Genomic DNA, 25885 nt, shown 5'->3' on the forward strand with positions numbered 1-25885 from the left:
TCGCGGAAATTTGCATTGGAAGAATGTAAATAAATAAGCGTGAAACGGTGTCAGAAGGAGGGGGAACCGGAGCTGTCATGTACTGTGCGGTGTGGCTGATGTGCGCCTGTTTGTCTGATCCCACTGACACCGATCCCAGTGTTAAAGCCTCAGTTTTATCTTTTCACCTTCAACATTATTTTCCTCATTATCTTCCTGCATAAAATCTTCAAAGGGCGCAAAGCGCAGGAAGATCTCCAAGTTGACGTTAATCATTATTATTATTATTATTTATATATATATATATTTTTAACACAAGCATTCCACATAGGTGTTAACATTGAGCAGCGAGAGTCCAGCATGGTGAATAATGAATACTGAGCCAGGACATTTAGTTTTCAGGCACCGCTGCTGCTGCTCCTGATGCATCTATAGCATCTAGGCTGCGGGTTACAGCACAACTTAGGTTAATGGATTCCGTGTCCCAGATGGACATTATTATTTTTTTTTTTTAATTTAATAATGTATTTTTATCACAGCTTTATTGTATCATGTTTCATTTCACTCTTTGTAGCATGCCTTTCCAAAAAGGATTAAACATTAAGGGATGTAGGTATATATTTAACTACTACTATCCGCCTACCTTGCTCTAACCCTGTATTATTGCAGTTGTGGGCCTTTCATTAAGTGTTTCTCTTTTTCTTTCTGTGGGATGGTATCAACACACTTGGTCGAGTGCGTCCAGAAACATTTTTTGAGCTTGGGAGTTGACATTTAGAAGGAACAACCATAATGTCAGTTATGGTTTGGAGAGTTAAAGGATGTCTTAGTGTACAAGGGTCACAGCTTCATATAGGAAGCAGAGGGTGGGGGAGAGAGAGTGAAATGAGAGCAAGAAAAGAAGAAGGGAGCAACCATGTAGGGCATAGCACCATTTTAACCAAAAAAAAAAAAAAGAGTACAAATCAAAGGATTTTTTTGAGAGGGTTAGTAGCACAGTACTCCGATGATGCTAAGCACAGCATCTTTAGAGGTCCTTTAGAGTCTGATGGGCTTTTATGCTACAGTAGTTCTCTTGTACCAAGAGCTTTTATTGCATGTATAAGTATCTGTAGTTCATTTTGGCCTCATGTGCCTGAAGAGTGTTACTGGTGGTGAAAAGGACTTTTTCGTGCTCATTCCGATCATGAAGTTCCACTTAAAAAGGGCCACTTTCACTTCATGTGATGTTGTGAGTCTCTTTAAACAGTTATTGCTTTTAACTTAACAAAAATGTTTCTATCTTTATAACATCTGCTTTCATCTTTACAGGTATGAATGGGCCTAAAGAACTATAACAACAGCTGGGTCAGACTGAGTGACACTGCAGTAGGTCAAACAAGAAACCTCACTTCGGCGTTCTAATGTGGCCACGGCAATGCTGACATCCCCTCTGAATCCAAAGGCATCATCATGCTGAAGACGGAGGCCTCGGGGGAGAGGACCAGCCTCCGAAGTGCCTCCCCCCACCGTAATGCCTACCGGGCTGAGTTTCAGGCACTCAAGAAGGCCTTCGACCAGCCTCGGATCGATGGAGACTCAAAGCCCAAAGATCTCGAGCGGGTGAAACAGCCGAGGGGGCGCCAATATGGCAGCCACGTCAGTCGCATTAAGGACATGTTCATGCAGATGGGTTCAGAGAATGCGGCAGCTAAGACTAGGAGTCGTGACGAATCCTCGTCACAAAAACTGGTGAAGCCCACAAATTTCATCAACAAGTCTGATGGATCAGTGATAAAACTTCAGCATTCCTCATCAGCTGAAAGGATTGGAGGTGCCGGGGCAAAGTTCTCAGAAACCAGGAAGCTTTTTGAACAACAGTCACGTGACCAGTCCCAATCACCAGTGTTTCCCTACGGCCGTGATAAAAGGGGTTCCCATGAGCACCTCGATGACTGGCGAGGGGCAAGGTCCAACCGAGGCAGTACAGACTCATTGGATTCTCTGTGCTCCAGAACAGAAGCATCCTCACCAACTGTCAGTCAACTCAGTGCTGTTTTTGAAAATGCCGACCACCAGAACCAGGGGGTTTCATACAGAGGAGTCGGCAGACGAGCCCTCTACTCACCCGACGGATTCCACCGCCACGGTGGGGATGTCAGTGAGGATGATTCTCGACAGTCCCCAGTACGTGGAACCTACCGGAACAGGATAGGGGGCAAGTTACCCACATCCTCGTCTTCTGAGGACCTTCTGAGCCCCAGTCCTGGATTGGAGACTTCAGAACGCAAACAAGATGCTCCACAAAAGGAAGAAACCCAAGACAAGGCTGGAGAGGCTACAGCAGCAGAAGGACAGGGATTGTCGGGTGCTTCCACCAATGGAAACCAGATTAATGGCTCTTGTGAAGAAGAGGAGAAACCTTCAGACACAACAAAACATATTGAGGATCTAGGAGTCTCTAGATCCTCAAAACCTACACACGGTGCTGTAATTACAAACAAAGCTTTAGAGCATGCCACTCATGAGCCGCTGCCGACCACCGAGGAAAGCCAAGAGAACAGGGATTCTTCAAAGGAAGAAAAATCTTCCAAGGACCAGATGGAAGAGCCTGATGAGGAATACACTGGGAACGAGCGTGTGATTTTTAATGCAGATGGAGACGCCTGTTACCAGGGTTGGGGGGAAAGCTGCACGGATCCCGAGGATGACCTCTACGGTGACGATGAGGAGGACATTGTCTATGACCCGGGCTCTGATCTGACAGAGATTCCTGGTCTTCCGGAAGAAAACAAAGAGGACATCCCTCCGAAGAGGAAGATTCGCTTCAGCTCTGCTCCTATTACAGTAAGCTGAATGCTGCTGCACAAAAGTGTTGTGGAAGCCTAAATTGTGTAAACACATTTGAACACAATCCAACATAAAAGCCTTTGTGCAGTGCTTATCAAAAGTAGGTTAAAACAACAGAGGGCTAATGTTGTATTCAGAGCTTTCTTTTTATGGGCTTGTATTTATAGTTACCACTGAACTACTCATTGTGGTTAGCTTTGGTGTTTGAACACATGAGGTTCATGAGGCAATGTAAATGTGATACAATTATGTGACCTCAGTTATTTTTAACCTTGTAGAACTTTGACTCTGTGTCATTTGACATTTTCTTCCTTTAATGTATAATGTGGTAGGTTAAATTATCACATTATTAGATGCTATAAGTGTTCCTCTCTAATGTTGAAGGTTGATTCTGAGGGTCAACGCATCACCCTTTGGGAATTTGATGTTCATGAGCAGAACATCTGTGCATGTGTTAGTCATGCTGGTTCTGCACCCACACAATTTTCACACAAGATATTGTGTTTGGTTATTTTTTGTTTTTTTTTTCTCAGGGAGCTTCTTTGCTCTGGGAGCTGTTTGTGAAACTGTGGAGTCTTCGTGTATCTGTGAAATGCACTGTATATTCAGCATACAGTGGACCTGTGTGTGTGTGTGTGTGTGTGTGTGTGTGTGTGTGTGTGTGTGTGTGTGTGTGTGTGTGTGTGTGTGTGGTTTTGCTTAACCCTGGTGTGTTATGTAAGGTTGCATTAGACGTAGCTAAAGATTGCATGTATTTTTACCATTGATCCCACTCTGTTTTCACAGTGACTGGATTTAGAAAAGCTCATTTTTGCTCATGGACAGTGGTCATTGTTTCTGTAAATGGTAACCAGCTCTTACAAAAATCATATTCATATTTCCTTTTCCAGTCAATAGAATTATCTTCACTATGGCATTTGTTGCATCTGCCTTGGAGTATTTTGATGCTGTTTTCACTGCTGAGTTGGGCACAATGCAACCAGTGTTGTTTGTGGAATGGGGAGATGGATTTGGATGATTATAGAAAATATTTCCCAGTCTTTATCCTCAAGTATTTAGTATCAATTATCAACATGCATTTTGTTACCAGGTTTTTCTTTTAAATTCAATTTCTCATTAAAATATACATATAGATATATATATATATATACATAGAGAGAGAGAGATTTTCAGCTTTCTTAAGCTCACAGTCATGATTAAGAGATTAAAGTTTATGTATGTAGATCTAACTCAAGCTAATACAAAAATTCCACAGGTTTGAATCAATCCTATTACCATGTTGAAATGAAGCAGAACAATTAGCCCAGTTATTCTGTGGAGAAAATGTGAAGTTAGCTCACTAATTACTGTGTACTGTCTCTGAAAAATGGGTCCTTTTGCTCTTTTCTCTTCCCTTCCCTCTTAGATTTCATCACACATGCATGAAAACACATAAACACACACATTTCCTCGAGGGGAAATTAATTCAAATTAAAATAATATGATCATGGTTTATCTCTAATTGTTTTATTATCAGGCTGTAGCATAATACTAAAGTGAAATTTTACAATTTATTTATTTTATATATTTCAAAGAAATATATATGAATTAAAAATATGTAGGAAGAAAAAAATGATTATCTATGTATTACTTTTTTCAACTCAGTTTCACTAACCAGTAAATAAATACGCTAAAAAGCTTGTCATCACATTCAGGTTGAAGAGGCGTGGATTATACACTGTTGTTGTCTGTGGCTTCAACCCTTCTGTTTCCTATGAAAAGGACTGACGCTCATTCATCATATGGAATATTCAAGAGAGAAGCTGCCCCCGACCCTACAAAGACGCACACGCACAATTAGACATGCGCCCCTCCCACTTCTCCATCATACGCCCCACCTCCTCTCAGCACATGAGGAACAAACAGCTTTCTGTCTTTTGTTTGCCTCTCTGTAAACTGAAAGACACAGAGCTATCTTCTCAGCCCCCAGCCCCGCACGAGTCCAGCTTGACCCCTGTGGGAGGATAGGGTCTTAAAAAAACAGTTGTGTTATAATGTAATATGTAATGTCCCCTCCTCTTTGTGTAATATTTCTTAGACCTGCCCATCCAGCAAAGTGGATAAGTCATTTCTACAGACCTGTTTTAAAATCTTAATTCATTTAGAACTCGTCATCGTAGCTACAGGGAAAAGATGACACACAACCATTTTTTTTTGGTCTTTGTAAACATGCACAGTGATTTCTCTTTAAGAGCAGCTCCAGAGATTTAGTCTTTATGCAGTGTCACTCTCTGTGAAGCCGGGGAAGCAGGGTCTATTTTCCAGTTCCGCTTAGTCCACAAAAAAAAAAAAAAAAGATTTATGAATTGCCATGAAAATTACAGCAGATACTCATGTCTGGCTCAGTATAATGACTTTAGTGATACCCTTGAAAAAGTCTAAATGTGTTCAATTGGTATATTAAGAAGTATTCTCTAACCGATAGCATCCATCCTCAGATTTATTTTGTGTTTTTGATAATGAGCTACTGGTATCATGTTACAATGTTGCATGCCACAACAGTACAACAAGGCAAACATCAGGCCTTCTAAACATCAGGGTAACGTTTGCTGTGTCCACAGTATATACTGGCTCACAGATCTGCCTCCATGGCTGCTAACTCCTGCTCTAACATCCTCACTGACCCAGTGAGAAATGACCGCTTTGAGCTATCAGAGGCGAATGCAATGACCCACAGAAGAAAATCAGGTCTCATGTTCATTCAAGTATGGCCGGTTTTATCCTTGACATCAGAACCTCTGGTTTGGTTGTCCAGTCAGCAGACAGACTTCTGTGTTAAAGTAGATTCAGTCTTCTATTGGACGTTGAATGTACCGCTGTGTGTTCTGTGCAGCTGGTATCATGTTGAGGATATAATGGAGACATAGGAATGTAACTAAGGTTCTTTGAATTTTTGATGACTGCCAGAGGGTCAGTGATCTCAGCCAGTGTTCACTTCACCTGCTTAGTTCTCTCAGGCTTGAAATGTTTCAGCCTTCAGTACACATAGACCCCAAAAGCTCTTACGTGTTGCTTTTTCCTTTCCAAGGACTCTATTTTCTTTCTGTCATTGTTGAACGGCACCTCAGGAGTTTGACAGAAGTCTTCTACCTCTGTGTGATGTCTTCTCTCGGTTTCTTCTTGTTTTTCACTCCTCTGAATGAAGGCCGTTTATGCCCCCTTTTAATGGCACTTTTTCTGCCTGTAGAGGAACTGCATTTTCATCACTCACAACACTGCAATATCCTAATAGAATTAAGCAGATGTGATGAGTGGAGTACTGCTTAAATGGCCACTGAAGCATCTCTGTAATCACCCTCTCCATTCTGCATGCTGTCTGTAACTGGATCTGCATTTTGTTTTTGCTGCTGTACCTTGAGTTGAGCGATGAGTAGCATGAATCTGAGTCAGAGCTTTAATCTTTATGATAGATGTGTGTCACGCCTTTTATGTCTTGCGAAAGGGTTTGTAGCTGCATTTTCCTTTATGCCTTTTACCGTGTTATTCTGTATATTCTGCAGCATATAAGGGATGGCTGTGTTCAGTATAAACATCTACGTGTTTCTTGATGAGTTCTATCAATTTGGAGATTTTGTTCTTGTTCTCAAAAGGATAAGATATATACATGAAATAATTTGTGCTCCCTGGCTCATTTACCTCCAGCTGAAATGTTCATACTTGCAGATTAGTTCCTTCTGCAAACATTTGGTTGCAAAAACCACCTACACATTTTCTCTGCGTACTATTGCCGTATGCGTGTTTTGCAAGCAAAACCAATTCACACACTCATCTTATACTTTATTGAAGCATGAAAGAACATAAAGACAAAGTTGCTGATGCTGAAAAGCAGAGGAAATACACAACTTACACTGTCTCAGTGCCACTCGTCAGGCATGCAAGGCATTAAGAGAGGGTTATTTCTCTTGAGAATTCTGGAGCTCATTTATACCGTAATACAGTACATGACAGTGGAGGCTCCAGGCTTTTTGTCAGGATATAATTTCTGTCCTTGTCCTCCCTTCTGTGTTCGACAGTTTGTCCAACAATGTTGTTATGCACACAGATCAACAGAAACATCCATAACCCCCAAAACATCCTTATCTAGAGCATCAACTAATACAGTCTTGTAAGGCCGTTTCAAATTAGATGGCCTGGAGCTTTGCTTTTTGACCATGTTTTCTGATAGAAAGGATTACTCTACTTTAGTGCAATCTGTCTTTCTGAGTGATGATATACTGTATGTGTAACAGCATTGCTTGAATTTTGGATCCAGTAGTGACATGGATTTAGGCATTTGTAAATAGTATTTAAGTCTGCAACAGCCCTGCTACAGTTTAATCTTCCTCAGTATAGTCTTGTGCTCTAGTGGATGTCTTTTTTTAACCAGAAATCAATTTTGAGGACATATAAGTACTATGCAAGTCTTGAGCTGCTCCGCATTCCTTCATATTTTGCTAGGAAAATGGGAAATATGTGCAGCAACTTATTGAAATGTGCAAACATACATGGAAATATGGTGTATAATACACATGAAAGTCAATATTTGGTTTTTGACCACCTTTGTTCTTCATCACAGTCTCAACTCTCTTAGGCAGCTTTCTTGTAATTTCTTTAAGTTGTCTTCAGGAATAGTTCTCCAGGGTTCTTGAAGGACATTCAGAGCTCTTCTTTGGATGTTGGCTGCCTTTTGTTCTGTTCTCTGTCAAGATGATATCACACTGCTTCAATAATGTTGAGGTCCGGGCTCTGGGGAGGCCAATCCATCCCTCATAGTGTTCTATTGTGTGTTTTTCTATCCAGGTATGCTTTTACTGCATTGGCAGTGTGTTTGGGGATCATTGTCATGCTGAAAAATGAAGCTGTTCAATACACTTTCTAACACTTTCCAGATGGTATTGCATGCTTGATCAAAATCTTCTGGTACTTTTATGCATTCATAATTCCATTAGTGTTAACAAGATCCCCAACGGCACAGGCTGAAATGCAGCCCCAAACCATGACAGGGCCTCCACTGTGTTTTACAGATGGCTGTAGACACTCTCTCCTGTACCTCTCTCATGAGCTTCTGCATACTTATTGATGAAGATTTGAACCAGAGATTTCAAATTTGGATTCATCACTCCATCAGACCTGTTGCCACTGATTTTCAGTCCAGTTCTTGTGTAAATTTGGCATGCCTCAGCCTTTTCTCCATGTTTCCCTTTATTAAGATTGGTTTCTTGACAGCCACCCTTCCACTCAGACCATTTGCGATGAGGCCTCAGTAGACAGTGGATGGATCAACTGAACTCTCACGTCTTGTGTGACAGGTCTTGGCCAGATTTTTTTCCTATTTCTTAAGGGCATGACTTTCAGAGACTGTTGGTCTGCTGTAGATAGTTTTTTTTTTTTTTTTTGGTCTGCTGCTTCATCTTTGTCCTCCACATGTCAAGTATCTTCAAATTTTTAAAGGACACGCTGTGCACCTTGCCAAGATATGCTAAGTTTTCATCTAACAGCTCTTTGTGAAGCACCATGTTGGTGCAAAAATGCTGTTTTATGCTTTTCAAACTGTGTTATCTTTGGCAGTTTTCATAGATTCATTTAAAGAAATAGGAACAAATGATGATTTTTTTTTGTGACAGGTTGTTGGTAACAAAGTGCCTAAAGTTGTCTGTTATGTGCAGACACAACACTGTTTCATCCCTTGAGTTAGATGCCATTTTTATGCTTGAAAGATTCATAGGTCAGTGTTAAATGGCTTAACAAACAAAATAAGCATTCCTCTGAAAGTGGTCAGGTACAAGAACTGCACTGAAAATAATTGAAAAAGTGACCAATGTCCAAAGAAAACTTTTGAAAGACCTTCAGAAAGCCCTGAAGTCTGTTTTATTTCTGCTCTGGGTAAAGCTAGCTGTCAGCTTCATCATTACACAATAAAAGTGTTGTTGTGTAACAGCTTACATTTTGGTTAGACAGGCAAACACTGCAGCTGAACTCAGGCCAACTGAGAAACGTTTTTGCTAATGACCCCACTTGATACAAAATATCTAAATTTGTATAAAAAAATGTATCAAGCAGTGTTTTTTACATATTTTATCTAACCCAAACTGTTCTATGAAGTAATGTTTTTCTGTAGTAGTCATGTCAATAGGAAAACAATCATGAATTCCTTCCTCTTCTGTCTCTGACAGGTACAACTACTCTTGACTCAGATGTTGGGTACGTGTGTATTTTGTGCGTGCCTGTAGCTTAGTCACTCCATTATTAATGCAGTTGTGTTTTTGTTTGCTTGTTTCGGTGCCACCCGATCCTCCCTTGGGGATGCATTTTTAATGATCCAGGAAAGGCGAGACATGCCTTGCGGTTTTTGAAGCTGGTCATTGCCACGCGGCAGACTGTGTCATGAACCGCCCACCAACCCCCACCTACCCAATCTGGTCGTGTGTTAATGATATTACCAGTGCACTGTCAGTTTTTATTGCTAAAAAAAAAAAAAAACTGCACAGAGCAGGGCATCTCAGTGACACAATGTTCTCAGCGTTTGCTAATCTCACGCTTAGGAAGGTTCAGACTGCTGCACCATCACCATGTGCTTGTTTATAGTGAGTCAGAAAAAAGATGGAGGTCTGCTGATGCAAAACAGAATTAAAAATCCACCCTATAAACCATTTTTTGCCCTTTCTAAGTTAACTTTAGGGATCTGTACCTCATTCACAGCAGTCCAGATCAGACAGACTGATTATTATGATTCATAGAAATATAGTCCCACATTCTGCCTAGTCATTATCACAGTCTAATGAATTACATAGCATAGCAAGTGGGCATGTGCTGTAACAAGCAACATGTTGTGTTACTTCTGATCTCCTCTTCCCACTCGTTGTATATGATAATATTCTCTTGTTCTAAGCAAGTTCTTCCTTCTCTTTTCCCTTTATGTGTGTCTCTCTTCCTGTAGTTGGCCACTGACTCTGGTGTTGGTGGGAGTAGTGGCACCCTGTAGTATTGTCCCATAGCCAGGAGAAGAGAAAAAACAAGCCTTCTGCAGATACAGCAGATTAAAAATCAGCTCTGTTTAAACAACAACACAAACCTAAAATTTTGTCCTCCTGTATGAATAGTCTGTGTGTCTGTTTTGTATGCAGAAGCTGTGTCTGAATTTAAAAAAAGAAATGCTGACTTATACAGTTGTGGCATTCCCTGTCAGTGTCACTTCCCCAGATGAAAGATGATGTATGTCAAGAAGATAGAGAGGCTGGCCTTGAATTGACTGTAAATTCCTGTATGTTCTCACCTCTCTTCATCTAGAGTTGTATACTGAATGTTTATGTTTCTTCCTCTCTTTTCTCGCTCCTTCTTCCTCCCATCCCCACCTCTTTATAGCTGTCAATCTCAGTCTGACATTCATTTATTTCCACCATCAGCGACTGTCTCGTCCCCTCAGTATCCAGACACTTTCTTTAGCACCTGTCAGTTCTCTAGTGTGGTGTTGTGCGTATGTGTCTGTGTGGGTGGCCACAGGTAGAAGTATTGGAATGCAAATATGCTGAGGTGTTGCAGCAAGGGAGACTATGAGTTTCCTTGTATTTCTGTGTGTGTGTGTGTGTGTTTATAATACCTTGTGGGGACAATTTTCCTGACATATACTACGTTGTGGGGACCAATTGCTCCTTGTGGGGACTGGAACCTTGTCCCCACAAGAGGAAACCCTGTTTTTGGGTCAGGGGTCAGAGTTAGGGCTAAGGTATGAATTGAGTTTAGGTTAGGGTTAGGGTTAGGTATGTGATGGTTAGGGTTAGGAAAAGGGTAAAGGGAAGGTTTAGGCTGTAGAAATGAATGGAAGTCAATGGAAATTCCCCACAAAGATAGCAAAACACACTTGTGTGTGTGTGTGTGTGTGTGTGTGTGTGTGTGTGTGTGTGTGTGTGTGTGTGTGTGTGTGTGTGTGTGTGTGTGTGTGAGAGAGAGAGAGAGAGAGTGCCAGGCTGTAGTTAATCCGCTGCAGGGTTTGCTGGGCTCATGCCACAGCGGTAGGAGCATTTCTCCTGGGTTTACCAGCCTCCTATTGCCCTGGGCAGCGTCCACTGTCTGGAAGACGCAGGGCGGGCGGCAGCATTGGCACCAATTCACCAAAGGCCCAGTTTAATACCATCAGAGGCTTTTTGCCGTGACTGGGCGCCATGCCGTGCCATCTTAGGCAGGGACTCAAACAACCCTGGAGCAAATTACCCCTAGGATCACCCACTCCTCAGCTTTTTTTTTTTTCCATTTTCTTTTCTTTATTTCTCTGTTATTGCCTGTTTCACTGTTCAATAACCTCAGTGTCTGCTCCTGCTCTAAACCATGAATCATATGAGTCATTCGGTTTCTCTCTCTTTCTCAGTCCTCCTTTTTTATTTACTGTGGCTGCAGTTTCTCAGTATCTTAAAGATTCCTATCTCAGTATTAACCCTTGGCTAATCTCCTATCATCAAGAGGAGCCATTGGGTTAGCCCAACAGCTTTCCATACAGACCGACTGAAGTGGCTGATTGATATCATTTTGTGGCAAAACCAGTGTCTTGGATATTGATTGAGCATTTATGAACTGCCATCCTTTTCATTAGTGGATGACTCCCATACACGTGCGTATGCTTGCCTCTACAGATCTAAGTCTACAGTGGCCTTGTAACTATCTGTGCAGTACATGGATCTAAAGCCTATATGAATACACATTCCTATTGTTAAAAATGTGTATTTATCTAATTGCATGTGAATTATCTGCATACACAGTCAAATACAAGGACAGAACAAGGCTCTTCTACCAAGTGAGCGGCCTCAGCTTTATCTGCAGTGTGACGGCATCTGCAGCAGCATCCACAGATGACAGTAAAACTTATTTCAGAGTTCAAGTAAATTTCCTTATCCTGATGCGAGTCCTAGAGAAAAGATAAAAAGACTGCCTGCCCGAGCAGAACCGCTGCAAAGTCTGCCCTTAACCGCCAGTCGTTCTATTGTTGGAGGTTTGTTAACCGACAAAATACAAAAATGCACGTGTGTGTTTGATGTCACAGGGCGTTGATCAGTGTGTTGCGCAGATGAAGGATGAATCTAAGAAAAGGGATGATGAGATGTCATTTAATACAGTGACAAATGATAGAAGAGAGAGGCAGTCATTATTGTACTTTGCAGTTTGTATTCCAGATCTTAGAGAAGGGATTGTGTCTGTCTGTGTATTTTATGTTGATGAATGGGTTTGTGGGTGGATAAGGACTGGCACTGGAAGAATTGTATAAGGTGATGAGCATGTTTTCTGGCTCGATGGACTATCTCCATATAGGCCATTCACATCACCATCAGCAAACACCCTTACACTGAATCCATAAAGCTGTTTGAAAATACTTTATGGAAGTCAAGCAGATTTATAGCAGTCCTAAAATGTAAACTTCTGACCCAAGCGATATGTTAAGCTTGACAGAAAGTGCAGGCAGCATAGATGAATATATTTACATGTAAATGGCTGTGTTGTGTTAAATCCTTCAAAGCTTGCTCCATTTTCAAGGGAGGACCACATGGGGAAACAGCCCCTTATGCTTCAGTCTTCTTACATTTTTAGTGACTGTCCTTGTGTGAAGCCTCTTGAGGAAAAACTGGAATTACAGTTAAACATAATGTTGGCTGAGCAACTATTTGAAGTGAAAATGTTGGCGTTTGTCAGTATGGTGTGATGAGGACATAGATATCACACAGATATTAACCAATAATAGCAAAAGGCTCTGTCTTTGGCTGCTTTTCCTGCCATCAGTTTGTGGGATCAAGGGTAAATGGACAGGTACTTATGTACCGCCTTTCCACTCAATTTTGAGCACTCAATGCGCTTTGTACTGCAAGTCTCATCCACCCAATCACATACCCATTCATACTGTGCTTTTATCTACACTTAAGGACTTCTGTCTAACATTCACACACTCACACTTCGATGGATGCACTGGGGACAACAATTCGAGGTTCAGTACCTTGCTAAAGGATACTTTGACACATGGAGAGGAGGAGCTGGGGATTGATCCACTGACCTTCCGACCGGTAGACGACCCTCTGATCACCACCTGATCCACAGCCGCCCCAAATGATTAATATGGGTGAATATATTGATATTCATCAAACTGTGGCCCTAACAGTTTGTCCCACAGCTGTCAGGCTAGTAGTTGCCAGGTGCATGTCTGGTCTTACTCACTTGCCATTTTACACCTCCCTAAAGTAATAAAAGCAGCAGGCAGCAGTATCTGCCACATTGCCAAGGTTAAACACACTCTCACACGACATGCCTTTGGCCTTCTTATCTCTCTTCTGGTATTTCAGATCCAAAACTCTTTTTTTTTTTTTTCCATAGAACAAAATCCAATTATTGTGAGAGAACAAGAAGATATTATACATCCTATCTGAGAAGAGAAGTATCTGTGAGTGGAAAAAGCAGTAGAATCAGCTATTAGTCAGCACTTCTTGACCTTTACATTTCAGACAGCCCTTCTACCTCTTTCATCCCTTAAAGAATTTCAGAGCCCGGAAACCAGGTGGTATTTGGGCAGGATGGAGATGTGTACCGGTGTTTCTGTTTAGAGTCAGATAACCATCCGGTGTCTTTGTTTTGTGGGTAAATGCTTTCTGTTAAATGTTGCAGTCTTTCTCTCCGTTTCTCTTTCACTCTCTTCCTGCCTACCTATTCTTATTTCCCCTGTGCATGCTGTTTCATTTATCTCATCACTCACTCCCTCAGTCACCATTATTCTCTATTCCATCCATTTCCTATTTAGTTCATCTGCCTCCCTGATGTGTAGAAGTCCCTCTCCTGCCCTTATCTTTCTCCATCACTGAGCCTCCACCCATTCTTCTATGCTTACCTTTGCGCACAGATCCACCCTCATCATCCCTCATGACCTCATCTTTTCTCTCTCTCAAGTGACTGGCCACATGCTAATGTGTTTGTAGATAGCACGCAGTGACTGAGAGAGACCATTAGAGAATGTACTGACTGCCAATGGCAGCATCACATTCAGGACATCCAGGACAGCGCAAGTGCTGGTGTTAGCATTTGTCAGCAGTGTGCATCCGTGGGTGTGTTTAATGGTTCTGTGACTGTGATGGCGTCTCCTACTAATTGCTGTTTGTTTGTGTGTATGTCCATCTGATTTGATATATTGTATTTCTGTGCACAGGGGTCTATGTACTCATGTGCGTGTGCATCTGTGTGCAAGCAAGTGTTAATAATGCAGGGCTGTTGTTAACACTGAATGATTGATGACAGGGAGGTCACGCAGATCTCATGCAAGATCACGCAGAGGAAACAATAAAACCAATGCTGGCAGCATCATGCCATATCAGTGTGCCCAGTGTGTGTATGTGCATACAGCACACGGTCTCTTTAATAGAGTGCATTTTATATATTTACTGTAGAGTGTTGCATTATGTGGTAAAGATACATGTATCTGGATTTAGGCTTTCATCTATGTTTGATGCGTCATGATGCTTTATTGATGCAGCCTTGTGAATAACTCTAATGATTGACATCATTACATTGACATTACATTGATTTCTGACTCCATTTTATTGTTGGACTCTACTCAAATAGCTTTGTAAAAAAAAACAATTCATAAAAGTTTGTTTTGCACTATGCCTTGGTGGAGACCTTGAGTTCATCTTCTGTGCAAAACAACCAATTTTAGCTTCTCTTCAAAGCTATTCTCTTTTTAAGCTAGCTTTGGCTGCACCACACAAACAGAATCTTTGATAGCTGGTGGTCAGCGATATCCACTCTCCTTGATGTCAAACAGATCACAGAATAGAAAAAAGTGTCTGATTTGCATTAGTTGCACATAAACTGACCTCAATATTTGAAACTTTGGCCATGATTAATATGAAGATTCCCCATTGCAAGAGTGACAGAAAACAGGGAAATCGTAGGGTCTGCTTTAAGCTAAATGTGAGATACTTTTTGTGAAATTGTTGCTTGCAATGTCATGTAGCAAATGTCACTAGTTTTTCTAATAATAGCACCTGCAGTCATTGCGGGTTTGCAGGTACCTGTTTCACAGGGACACATGCTGGGTTGAAGCTTATGCCTTCATGCGAGCTTCCCGGTGCACTTGCAACCATGTTAATCTATGTGCTTGAACGCTTTGCATATTCTTACACGTCTTTCAGACAGCATTCTGCAGAACGCCACACTAAAGTCGTGACAAGAGCGCACACTTTTCGAGTCAGCTTGTGCACAGCTCTCTCTTCTCCTTCCCTTCCTCCTCGGTGCAGGGAGCCATGAGAGCCGCTTGGTTGGGATGAGATGTGAAGTGACAGCTGACTGTTGCGGGAGAGGAGAGGTTCCTCTGAGGACCACACAGCTCAGAGGAAGAGAGAGGCATCCCCGTCCTCAAAGCAATTATGTTTCCTTACATTACAGTTTATTTGTGGTTGCAGTTGTTGCTTTTTTTTTTTTAATAAAGGCCTGGTTTACCCCAGTGTTGCTACCTTTTCTTTGTAGATCATGCCTAAAAGTATTGCTGTGTTTCCAATAATTGGGAACACAAACCCTGTTATTTACTCCCTTGCCTGCAGAGCAACCACTGTTGTCAAGAAGAGTAGTATAAATGGATGTAACACTAACAGGTGTAGCATTGTTACTGTAGTGTCATGTGTGCAAAGGCAAAACCCATTCCTGTGTAAGGCTATTAGTACAGTTTGATGTGTCCTTTATAAAACCTTAATAAAAATGTTTAATCAATCTATAATTCTGCTCTATGTCTACAATGTAAATGGCTTATGTAATTAATTGTGGGGTTTTTTATTCTTTTTTTTTCCAGGTGTTTAACACCTACTCCAATGAAGACTACGACCGACGTAATGAGGAGGTGGATCCTGTGGCCTCCTCTGCCGAGTATGAGTTGGAGAAGAGGGTGGAGAAACTGGAGCTGTTCCCTGTGGAGCTAGAGAAAGGTGGGAAAGAAAATCTAAGAACATCTTAATGAAGACGGGATCCTGTCAGTTGCTCATCATACCCAACAGACAGAATCACCCACACAGGAAGTCACTGTTTTTTTCTTCTTTGTACTTTCTACATATCTTTCCTTCACTATTTCATCCCTTTTTCCCCAGATCATGAGTTTGAATCTCTGCCTCGACCATTAACAATATTTTTATTATTATTATTATTAATATTATTATTATTAGATGTCACAAAGCAGTAATTCACTACAAATCAAAAGTTAACGTAGATCATACTGAAAAACAAGAATTGCTTAGTTCATCCTAATTCCCCAGCATGAGGCACAAGGACGTGATGCTGCAGGTTTTCCACTTGTCTTGTTCTGTGCTGAAATTCATTTACACCAAAGACTAAAACACACTGACTTTAGGTTGTAGGATACCACCATCCACTTTCTGTTATGTAACACTAACAGCATTTGAATTATTAATGCGGGACAGGGATGAATGAAGGGCATTTCTCATCCAGCATTTTTCCCATTCTTGCAAAAAACATTTCATGTCTTGGAGGTTGATGTCTCTGTATTCTTTCAGTTAATAAATCAGCTGAGTTTCTGTATTATGTATTCACCTGTCCATATTGTATTGTATTTCACACTGTGGTTGACACTGTTACCAAAGGCCATTTTCAGTTTGACTGACCAGATCTTTAAACACACGCAAAAATATAAACAATAATACTTAAAATTTGTGGGTGTTTTTTGTGTTTCCAGATGAAGACGGCCTGGGGATCAGTATCATTGGGATGGGTGTTGGTGCTGACGCAGGCCTGGAGAAACTGGGCATCTTTGTGAAGACTGTCATTGAGGGTGGAGCTGCTGAGAGAGATGGCAGGTGAGTGCTGCTTTCCTACTGGATATCACAACTTTTTCAACCCAAAAGTCAGTCTGGAGACAGCAAATGAAAATGCATGCAGGATCAAGAGTGCACATATTGTAAAAAAGAATTAAATAAATAAAATCCTACAGGAGTTAATGAACTATTTTGTTTCCACCACCACTCCACCATATTGTCTCACTCTGTCTCACATATGCAGTCACACTCTATCCCTATCAGATTTAACAGCAGGGGCTCAGATTAGATCTGCTGGGAGAGCCACACTCTTACAGTACGCAGGTCTGTACCTGTGTAGGTGTGACTGAGACATTACATTAAATTATATTTCTTTTTTTCGGTGTCAGTTTGCTAGAGTTTCTCTGTAGAAAAGTGCTGATTTCTATATTCTTGGTGTATTTCACTTTATGTCCCTGGATAATTTACAGTATTGTATTGTGTTTTTGTGCATTATATAGTGTGAACAGTGCAGAGTTAGCACTCAGTCAGGGATGGAAGCGATGACAGCTTCTCAGCTGGCAGACTGTGGTTTTCTGCTTCTAAACTACCACCTTCCACCTATTAGTTTGTTCACGTGGTTCAAATTCCCCATAAACCGATTTAAAAACTGCTCTTCTCAATGCAGTATGAAGCTAGGAGGGTCTTTATATAATCGGGGACCATAATGCACTGGGGCTGTTTGCAGTAGGTGCTTTCCTTTAGGGATTTATTCTTTCGTTTTTCATGTAGAAGCCACAGCATAAATTTTGAGGAACATGACAGTGAGATTAGTTAAAATGTAACCAGCAGAGAGACGGAGGAGAGCGGCGGCAGAAAGGAAGCAGCTTCTTTGAAAGTGAGTTGATCTGTTTTAAGATGACAGTTTCACTGACTCCAAAAAAAAATCTAATTTCCCATGGTGAATGGAAGAAGTGAGAAAAGTTGAAAAGATCAGAGGAACATTGTGATGAAGTTCAAGTTCACTGTGAGAGTAGTGAGTTGAGTCTGTTTCTCTTTTTTATTTCTGTTTTTTTATTTCATTTGTGCGACATTGCTGTAGGACCTGTTGTGTTACTAATTAATGAATGTGCTGCTGAAAATCCTGGAGCTGTGTTCCTCTGTGTGTTTACATTTTTAGAGATGCTAGCAGCATTGTTGTAGGCATGGCGACCACAAAACCAACATCTCACTAATAGTTGCCATGAAATGTTGTATTCTGACAAAAATATTCATGGTCACCAGAGAATGAAGTCTGCTTTGTGTTTAGAGCCAATTACCATTAACCCCTGTATACATTAAGCTAATTTGGTGAGCGTTATACATTAGAAGTCTATCAATGACACTGTGAGTACAACCATCGTTGCTATTTCATGTATATTATTAGCACTTAGTCTTGGTGATGAGACACTACATGCCAAAAATGTTTGTGTGGTTTGTTGTATTACTGTATTAAGTAAGTGGTATTTTAGTGGTGGTTGTAGTGGTCCCCTTAAGCCTGTATATTTTCAATTTAAAATGCACATCTGCACTTAATATGAAGACCAAAGAAAAGTTTATTTTTAATGCATTCTAGTGTTGTGTTGTGCACATTTATGTAATGTATTTGCATTTATTTAAAGCTTTTCTAGTCTTGCTGGCCACTCAGAATCACATGTTAACCACACAGTCATGCAGCACTTTATTCTATATACTTCAAGCATTTTATCCTCCTCACATCCAAGGTCTATTCAGAATCACCCATTAACCTAACATGCATGTCTTTGGACTGTAGTAGGAAGCCAAAGTAACAAGTTTTTGTTATATTTTAGTTCAAGGGAATGAGTGCGTCCAACTTTCTATTGCATCATTAGTGTCTTTATTAGATATGGAAACACAGTTGTTCTTTATTGTGAATCTGCAGTTTTGGCTGTGCTCTCGTGATGGAGTTCACAGTAAACTCTGATCACAGTATTAGAGAGGGAAACTGTAGACTTGAGATGTTAGTATCACCATGGCAAAAAGTAATTTTTGCTTACTCGCTGACATTTGCGTGCACACAAACACACACACACACACACACACACACACACACACAGGGGTGGGGAAGCGAGGAGTCACTATCCAGAATGTGATTTCCTTGAGTCATTACCCTTCCTGCTGTAGGGCTCTGTCTTTGCTGAGTCTGACTTAATGGTCTAATGTGCAGGAGCACATTCAGTCACAGGCAGACAGATGGACTTGGCTGTGGCTCGGTGTCTGTGCTGGGGTGAGATGAGGGTGATAGGATGTGTATTTTGGTGTGTGTGTGTGTATTTTGGTGTATGTACATTAACTGACATGTTCCTTTGTTGTCAGTTTTTTTGTCTTTCCTGCTGCCTTTGTGTGGAAGTTGTATAGCAACTAGGCTCAACCACATGAAGCCACATTTGGATGGTAGAAACTGTGAAGGTCAGAGAAGCATCTGGGCTGCTGACAGACAGCCAGCCTGCTGTCTGTCTACTTGTCAGGCACGCCTATCTCTATACATCCCTATGACATCTCCGATTGATGCGTCAGCTGTCACAGACATACTAAATCCTGCTCAGCAGCTGGTGTTATGTTGTAACAGACTGGGAGAAGGAGCTGCAGTTTTATATGAAGCCATCAAACATTTCTTCATTTTGATATTATTGTTGTAGTAATTAAAAACAAAAGGTCTAAATTTGTAGAGAATGGCTTTGAAATGATATTTCCGCCTCTCTTACACTGATTTTGATCATTGTTACATAGTCTTAGCTACCGTGTCTCCCTCAGGTTTATAAAACTGTAATTGTAGATCATTTAAGTACTCTTTTAACTTTGAATTTTATTGATTTTAAATTGGACCTGTGGGTGTAGTTCAGTCATACAAATCAAGAAAAACTGAGTTAAGAGGCCTTCATCTCATCAGCCCATTTTATTTGATAAAAATGTGAGAAATGTACAAGCTTGAAGTGTCATGCATATGCTCATTGAGGAGATAGGTGGTCTCGCATGCAGTTTTGGACTAAGAAAAGACCAAAACGCTTTGTTGAAGAAGAGAATGATGTGTCTGTTGTGCCTTCGAGCAGTGAATTATTAGCATAATATGATGTTTTGTTGAAAAATAATGAGTTCTAGTTTTTGTTTTATTCATCTGTTGAAGCAGTTATTCAAAATCCAGATTCAAAATCCCTTGAGTGCTTTTTTTTTTAATGCAGATTTTCATGCATCATGCATTTAGCAAGGCTCTCTCTTTTATGCGATTTGTTCATAATTCCCTTGAATGCTGTATACTGAAGTGTTATGAGGAGTTTCATTTCAGGTCAAAAACTTGGGCAACCTCCCATCATGTCCAGAGCAGAGCATAAATGTAGCCCAGGGCAAAAGGCTTGCTGGCGTTCATGTCCCCATTAGCCCTCATAGTTTTGTTTTGAGTCTCATCTCCTCTGTCTCCTTGTTACGCAGTAGTCTGGAGCTACTGCAGTGGAAATTTGTGACCCCAGAAAGTTTTGCACTGTTGTAATTCTGAGAATGATATGAACATGAATGATATGCCAGTGTGTTTGTGTCTTTGCGCATCTTTTAGCCTTAGGACCACGATCATTTTTCAAATGCAGAAACCCATCATGACTTTCAGGACATATGTGCGTGCAGATTTCAGTTTGCATGGCTGCACAAAAAAAGTAAAGCTCAGTAGAAATGTATTCATTTATTGCATAGTTTTAATTTCTATTTTTATTACTATTATTACCATTAATGGAATTTAAAAAAAGGAATATCTTATCTTATCAAGTGCGTAAAGATTTTTCTTGTCTTGCCTTGGCAGAATCAAGGTGAATGACCAGATTGTGGAGGTGGATGGGACCAGTCTGGTGGGCGTCACCCAGAGCTTTGCTGCCTCAGTCCTCAGGAACACATCTGGAGTTGTCCGGTAATACACACATGCAACCAAAAACAAATATGTATTTTATTGTAAATTGGTCTGAAGTTTAGTTTTACAAAATAACTCCTTTAGTATTTTGAGAGCTGAATTGTGAAAATGGGCTGGTAGTCTGTTGACAGCAGTAAGACTTAAGCAGTAATCAGCTGCCAGCTACAAAAACCCTGACTACTGTTATACAGTTACAGTTATTATACAGCTACCAAAAATGCTCTACAATATAAATTAAGCAATAGTCTGACAAGCAGACTTTTGCACCACTATCATGGTGCAAAAGTCCTGCTTAGTGAGAAATACCTTAACATTGTGTGTTTGATAGTGGAGCACGTTTTGACAGGGGCCTGCTTAGAGCATTGGGAAGCGGATAGTAGTTACACATGTACTGACACACACACACACAGATCTGAAAGCTAGAGTTGCGTAAGCCTGCTTTCAGTTGATTCTTGGGTTTCTCTTTCCTGTTTCTTGATATTTTTTTGTGTTCTTTTTTCTGTGTCTGGATTTTCACCATTGTGTGTTATTGAGCATTTTCTCTCCTCTTTTTATTCTGTCTCTTCATCACCATGTCGTCTTCAATCATCTTGGGAGAAGCGCGTCAATTTATTTTTACATCTCGATCTTGCTGGTGTAGAGCCTTGCATTCTTTGTCATGAATCTATTTGTCTTAACTCTTGCATACACATAGTGAGACATCCATTGGGTTTCTTCTAATTAATCCAAAGGCCTAATTGTGTTTTTCACACTCAGTCATGTTTCGCTTGAACTCACCTGTGGAAAGATAGATAGCTGTGTGGGAAGTACGGTGCCTGAGGAAAGGCTGGTGGCTGAACAAAGAGATGTCCAACAATATCAGAAGTGTTGGATAGATGATGTTTGCTGAACTAATATTGACAATAGAGGTTTTCCAGGATGTGGCTGCAGCCTTGACAAACCTCCATAAATCATCTGTCTACCTAACGAGTATAAATAAATTCCACTGAGAAGTTTAAAATCTAAAGTACACTTAAAGATAAAAAATGTTGTAATCCAGTATATGAACATTTACACTCTTAGTGTTGCAGGAAATGTAATGATAAATCTCACCCCTAGTTGTTATTTCTTCCTCCTGCCCCCTCTTCACTGTCACTAAGTCTTCATCCATCACGTCTCACTCACTCCACCCCCTCCTCCTCTCGCTCCTCCTCAGCAAATCCTTTCCTCACTCTGTCTGATCACCAGAGGTTTTATGGCCAACTGTCCTAGATTTGCCATTTTGCTATATTTAACCCCGACTTCCAGCAGCAAATCATCCAGGTTTCAGGGGCAGTTCCAGGATTCTTTAAAATGTGTGCCAAAGGAGGGTGGTGGTGGTGGGGGTGGGGTGGGTTGGGTTGGGGGAAGCTGAGATCCCATCAGAGAAGAGGGCACATAGGAAATCTGAAAACTACCAAATATCAATGGAACATTGGAAACTGGCTTTGGCACAGATGGTATTAGATGAAAAGTAGTTTCACACCAGACTCTGGAAATCATTTTGTATTGATTAACTGCTTTGAATATCTATGGAAGAAGTATTTAAATACTTGATTAGAGTAAAAGTAGCAATATTCTACAATGTTCTACAAGACAAAGTCCTGTACACAAAATTATTGCACTTGAATTACCTACAGTAAGGGTTCCTTTTATGAGTTTCCCATTACATTATCACACTATCCTGTCTTACTGGAGCATATTTGATTTATTGATATAGAGTACATCATTTTAATAATGCATCTTGAGCTAATGCAGTTGCTTTATACTTTAACTTGTAGCTAATTCTGTAATGATATAACATAATGTATGAGTACTTTTATATTTAATTTTAATAATCTGCAAAATAATGAGTAACTCAAGCTTTAAAAGTACAGTAATTAATTCAATTCAATTCAATTTTATTTATATAGCGCCAAATCACAACAAACAGTCACCTCAAGGCGCTTTGTATTGTGGGTAAAGACCCTAGAATTACCCCCAAACTGTGGAGCAGAAGTAGAAGGACGCCTCAGTTCTTAATAAAAGTAAATGTACATCATAGTTATACTTAAGTAAAGTACTTGAATAAGCATACTTTTTTGTATTCTACTAGTAGACCTAATCATGCTCTGACTGCATGGTGTTAGGCATTGTCAGATTAATAGTAATCTAGCAAAAGTCATCTCTGACCTCCACCTCTTTCAACACCAGGTTCAGGTTCCCTCCACCCCTCTAACTGCAAAAAAATATTTTTTTTTAAAGATCAACTGAAGTAAACACAGAGCCTACAGATGAGAGTTTAATGGAAAGAAGAAATCTACACGCGACCTTATAGTAAATATAATAGATGCCTCCACCACGGCTGGCCAGTCATGTCTGTTATATGTGAAGCTGTGCCGACATCCTCAAACGGCTGTCAACACAGTGCTGCCTAATGCGCAAGACACGTGTCCTGCATTGCTTCTCTGAGCATCACTTTATGTATCCTTGCCATGTCTGTATTAATTGGAATAAATGGGATAAATCAGTGGTGTCTGCAGCCGAGCTGACACAGTACCCCTGTGTGGCAGTCCCAGATCTTTTGGAGTCAGGGGGAAACTACGACAGGCTCCCCATGCGTGAGGGGAAAGGCTCTTTTCAGGTCAGCTACTCTTCAGACCTCCCTGCTGTCCAAAGGCTTCCTCTAGTAGAGTACTTAGCTTTCCCCCCCCCACCCTTGCTCTTTCTTTCTTTTTTATACATGCTGTGTCCTGCCCCTCAGTTGTTCCTTTACATGTAGATCAAATACGCCTCTCTGCTGGAGCGTAAGGCCTGCTCTACATCCCCTTTCAAACTATACTGTATGAAAGAGCTCTCAGGAAATGAATTCACTTGATTGGGCCCGATCTCCCTCTCTTTATCTGTTTTCTTCTTTTACACGCACACACATGCACACACTTACAGTAGATCGGACCATGCACACACATACACATAGTTACAGGGACCCTGCTGGGTAAGCCACAAAAATTCCTTTACTTGATTGCTCTGTTACATTGGTGTTAACGGGGACAATAAATTGGTGATGGTGTTTTAAATTTGATAAGTCTTCAGCAGGAGCTTGGAGAGAGTCACATCTTTCTGGCCTGTTTTCCCCTCGTTTTTAGCTCTATTTTATAAACTCTGTGCTCTCAAATCCCTGTCCCTGTGATGTAGCAGGTTATATCTTAGGCAATCCCAGTATTTATAGAAGCAATCTTTATCTTTTGATCTTTGTCATCATCTGTATCTTTATCTGTATTTAAATGTGATATTTCCTGTGGTTCGTTCCCATGCGTAACTACTGGTCTTCTCTGTTTAGTTTCCTGCCAGCCTAATAACAGGCTGCCTGGCTGAGCTGACAGTCTTTTAACATTATTATGCGTGCCCTGTCTCCCAGCCCTGCCCACTGCGTCAGCAAATATCACTGCCATTGCTATGTGGCTGTGGGCTTCTGTTTTTCTCTCTCTGTTGCTGCTTTGGTCATTTATTTGCATAAATACACATCACCACAAGAAAGATGCACAAATAATAGCAACAGAAATTTAGTGCATAAATCTGTGTGGGATCCTTGAAAATGTAACCTTCATGATGCATAGCAAATATTATCCAATATACCCACATGTCTCAGTTGAAAGTTTGTAATAAAACCAGATTAAAGTTACATTTATTTATGTTGATTTAAAAAAAAGAATTCATTTAAAGTCATTTTCCTCTTCTGTGCGATTTTGTAAAATTAATTAGGGCCATTAACAAAGGCCTAAACAAATGGTAAACCCTTTAAAATTTTAGTTTATATTCACATTTGTCAGGTGTTACATTAACAATAACTCATAGTGTGAAAGGGTGTGATGCTTGTAATTATGATTTTAATACCTGTAGTTATAACATAAGTTATTTAATAAATCCAGGTACTCGTGTGCTGTAACTATCATGTCGATCTCGACTGTTTTATCAGCTGGCCAATATCAGTCCATATTAGCTATTTGCAATCTGTCTGTTTCTGCGTTCATAATGGCCAATAATTTAATTTAAAATCTTTTTTCTCACATACAAGGTCTTGAATAATCAGGCCCCATCTTATCTTAAAGACCTCATAGTCCCATATCACCCCAATAGAGCTCTTTGCTCTCAGACTGCTGGCTTACTTGTGGTTCCTAGGATACTTAAGAGTAGAATGGGAGGCAGAGCCTTCAGCTTTCAGGCCCCTCTTCTGTGGAACCAGCTCCCAGTTTGGATTCAGGTGACAGACACCCTCTCAGATGACTGCCCCTCCCTGAGCCCGGTTCTGCCGGAGGTTTCTTCCTGTTAAAAGGGAGTTTTTACTTCCCACTATCATCAAGTTCTTGCTCATAGGGGGTTGTCTGATTGTTGGGGTTTTCTCTTTATTATTGTAGGGTTTTTACTTTACAATATAAAGTGCCCTGAGGCAACTGTTGTTGTGATTTGGTGCTATATGAATAAAATTGAGTTGAATTGAAAATTCAAAAATTAAAAAGAACAGATGGGAGAAACACCCGTCAACCGTGTTGTGAGTTTTTTGACGTCGGATAGTTTGTCCAACAGCGAGCACTCTGCAGCTTCCCTGTTGGCAACACACATTTGCAACCCCACAAACACAACAACCTACAACAGCTTGATCAGAGCAGAGTCAATAAATAACTACACATAACAAATGTTTGGGAAATCTGTGTCTGAAAGAGGAAAAAAAAATCTGCATTTTTAAACCACCAAATATCAGTATCACTCTCTGTCTTAAAATCCTGTATCTGTCATGCTCTACTGTCATGTTTTATAATCATATGCCGGCCTCGTCCGCGTCTGTAGGTCAACAGTGCCTCTTGTTGTCACAGGTTTGTGATCGGCCGAGAGCGTCCAGGTCAGCAGAGTGAGGTGGCCACGCTCATCCAGCAGACCCTGGAGCAGGAAAGGAGACAGAGAGAACTACTAGAGCAGCAGTATGCCCACTATGACGCCGATGATGATGAGGTAATGACCATACACAACCCTGGCCCCTGCTCTGGGTGTTTGGATTTCTTGTACAGTGCATATGAGACTTTGTAAGTGATGGTCTGAATTTAAAAATGTGCAGCTAGGGTAAGATGCCAGCCTCTTAATATGAGGAACATTATCTTAATAAATCTCATTATATATAGAGAGTATGTATCTGAAGTTCATTTGCTAACACGTTTCTCTACATGACACTGCAGTGAGAAAATGAGGCTTATGGTTGTCACTTAATGCAAATAAGCTCCTTTCTCCTTCCAGTGGGCTGGAAGTTATAGCTTATTAGCTTCATAAAACTGAGTGACAGTAGGCTTTGATGCTGGCA

At 40.7% G+C, this 25885-nt stretch overlaps 1 protein-coding gene across 3 annotated transcripts in view; it reads left to right on the forward strand.

Annotated features, from left to right (window-relative positions):
• Positions 1-25885, forward strand: part of ppp1r9a (protein phosphatase 1, regulatory subunit 9A) — a 53578-nt gene that overhangs the window by 5146 nt on the left and 22547 nt on the right. For all 3 annotated transcript variants that reach the window (XM_030741541.1, XM_030741540.1, XM_030741542.1), the window contains exons 2-6: positions 1291-2805; positions 15635-15767; positions 16529-16649; positions 20434-20538; positions 25407-25542. In XM_030741541.1, coding sequence (XP_030597401.1) covers positions 1432-2805; positions 15635-15767; positions 16529-16649; positions 20434-20538; positions 25407-25542 — 1869 coding nt within the window. In that variant the 5' untranslated portion in view covers positions 1291-1431. The remainder of the gene's footprint in view (positions 1-1290; positions 2806-15634; positions 15768-16528; positions 16650-20433; positions 20539-25406; positions 25543-25885) is intronic.

This window comes from Archocentrus centrarchus, chromosome 11 (assembly GCF_007364275.1).
Source record: "Archocentrus centrarchus isolate MPI-CPG fArcCen1 chromosome 11, fArcCen1, whole genome shotgun sequence".
NCBI classification, from domain to species: Eukaryota; Metazoa; Chordata; class Actinopteri; order Cichliformes; family Cichlidae; genus Archocentrus; species Archocentrus centrarchus.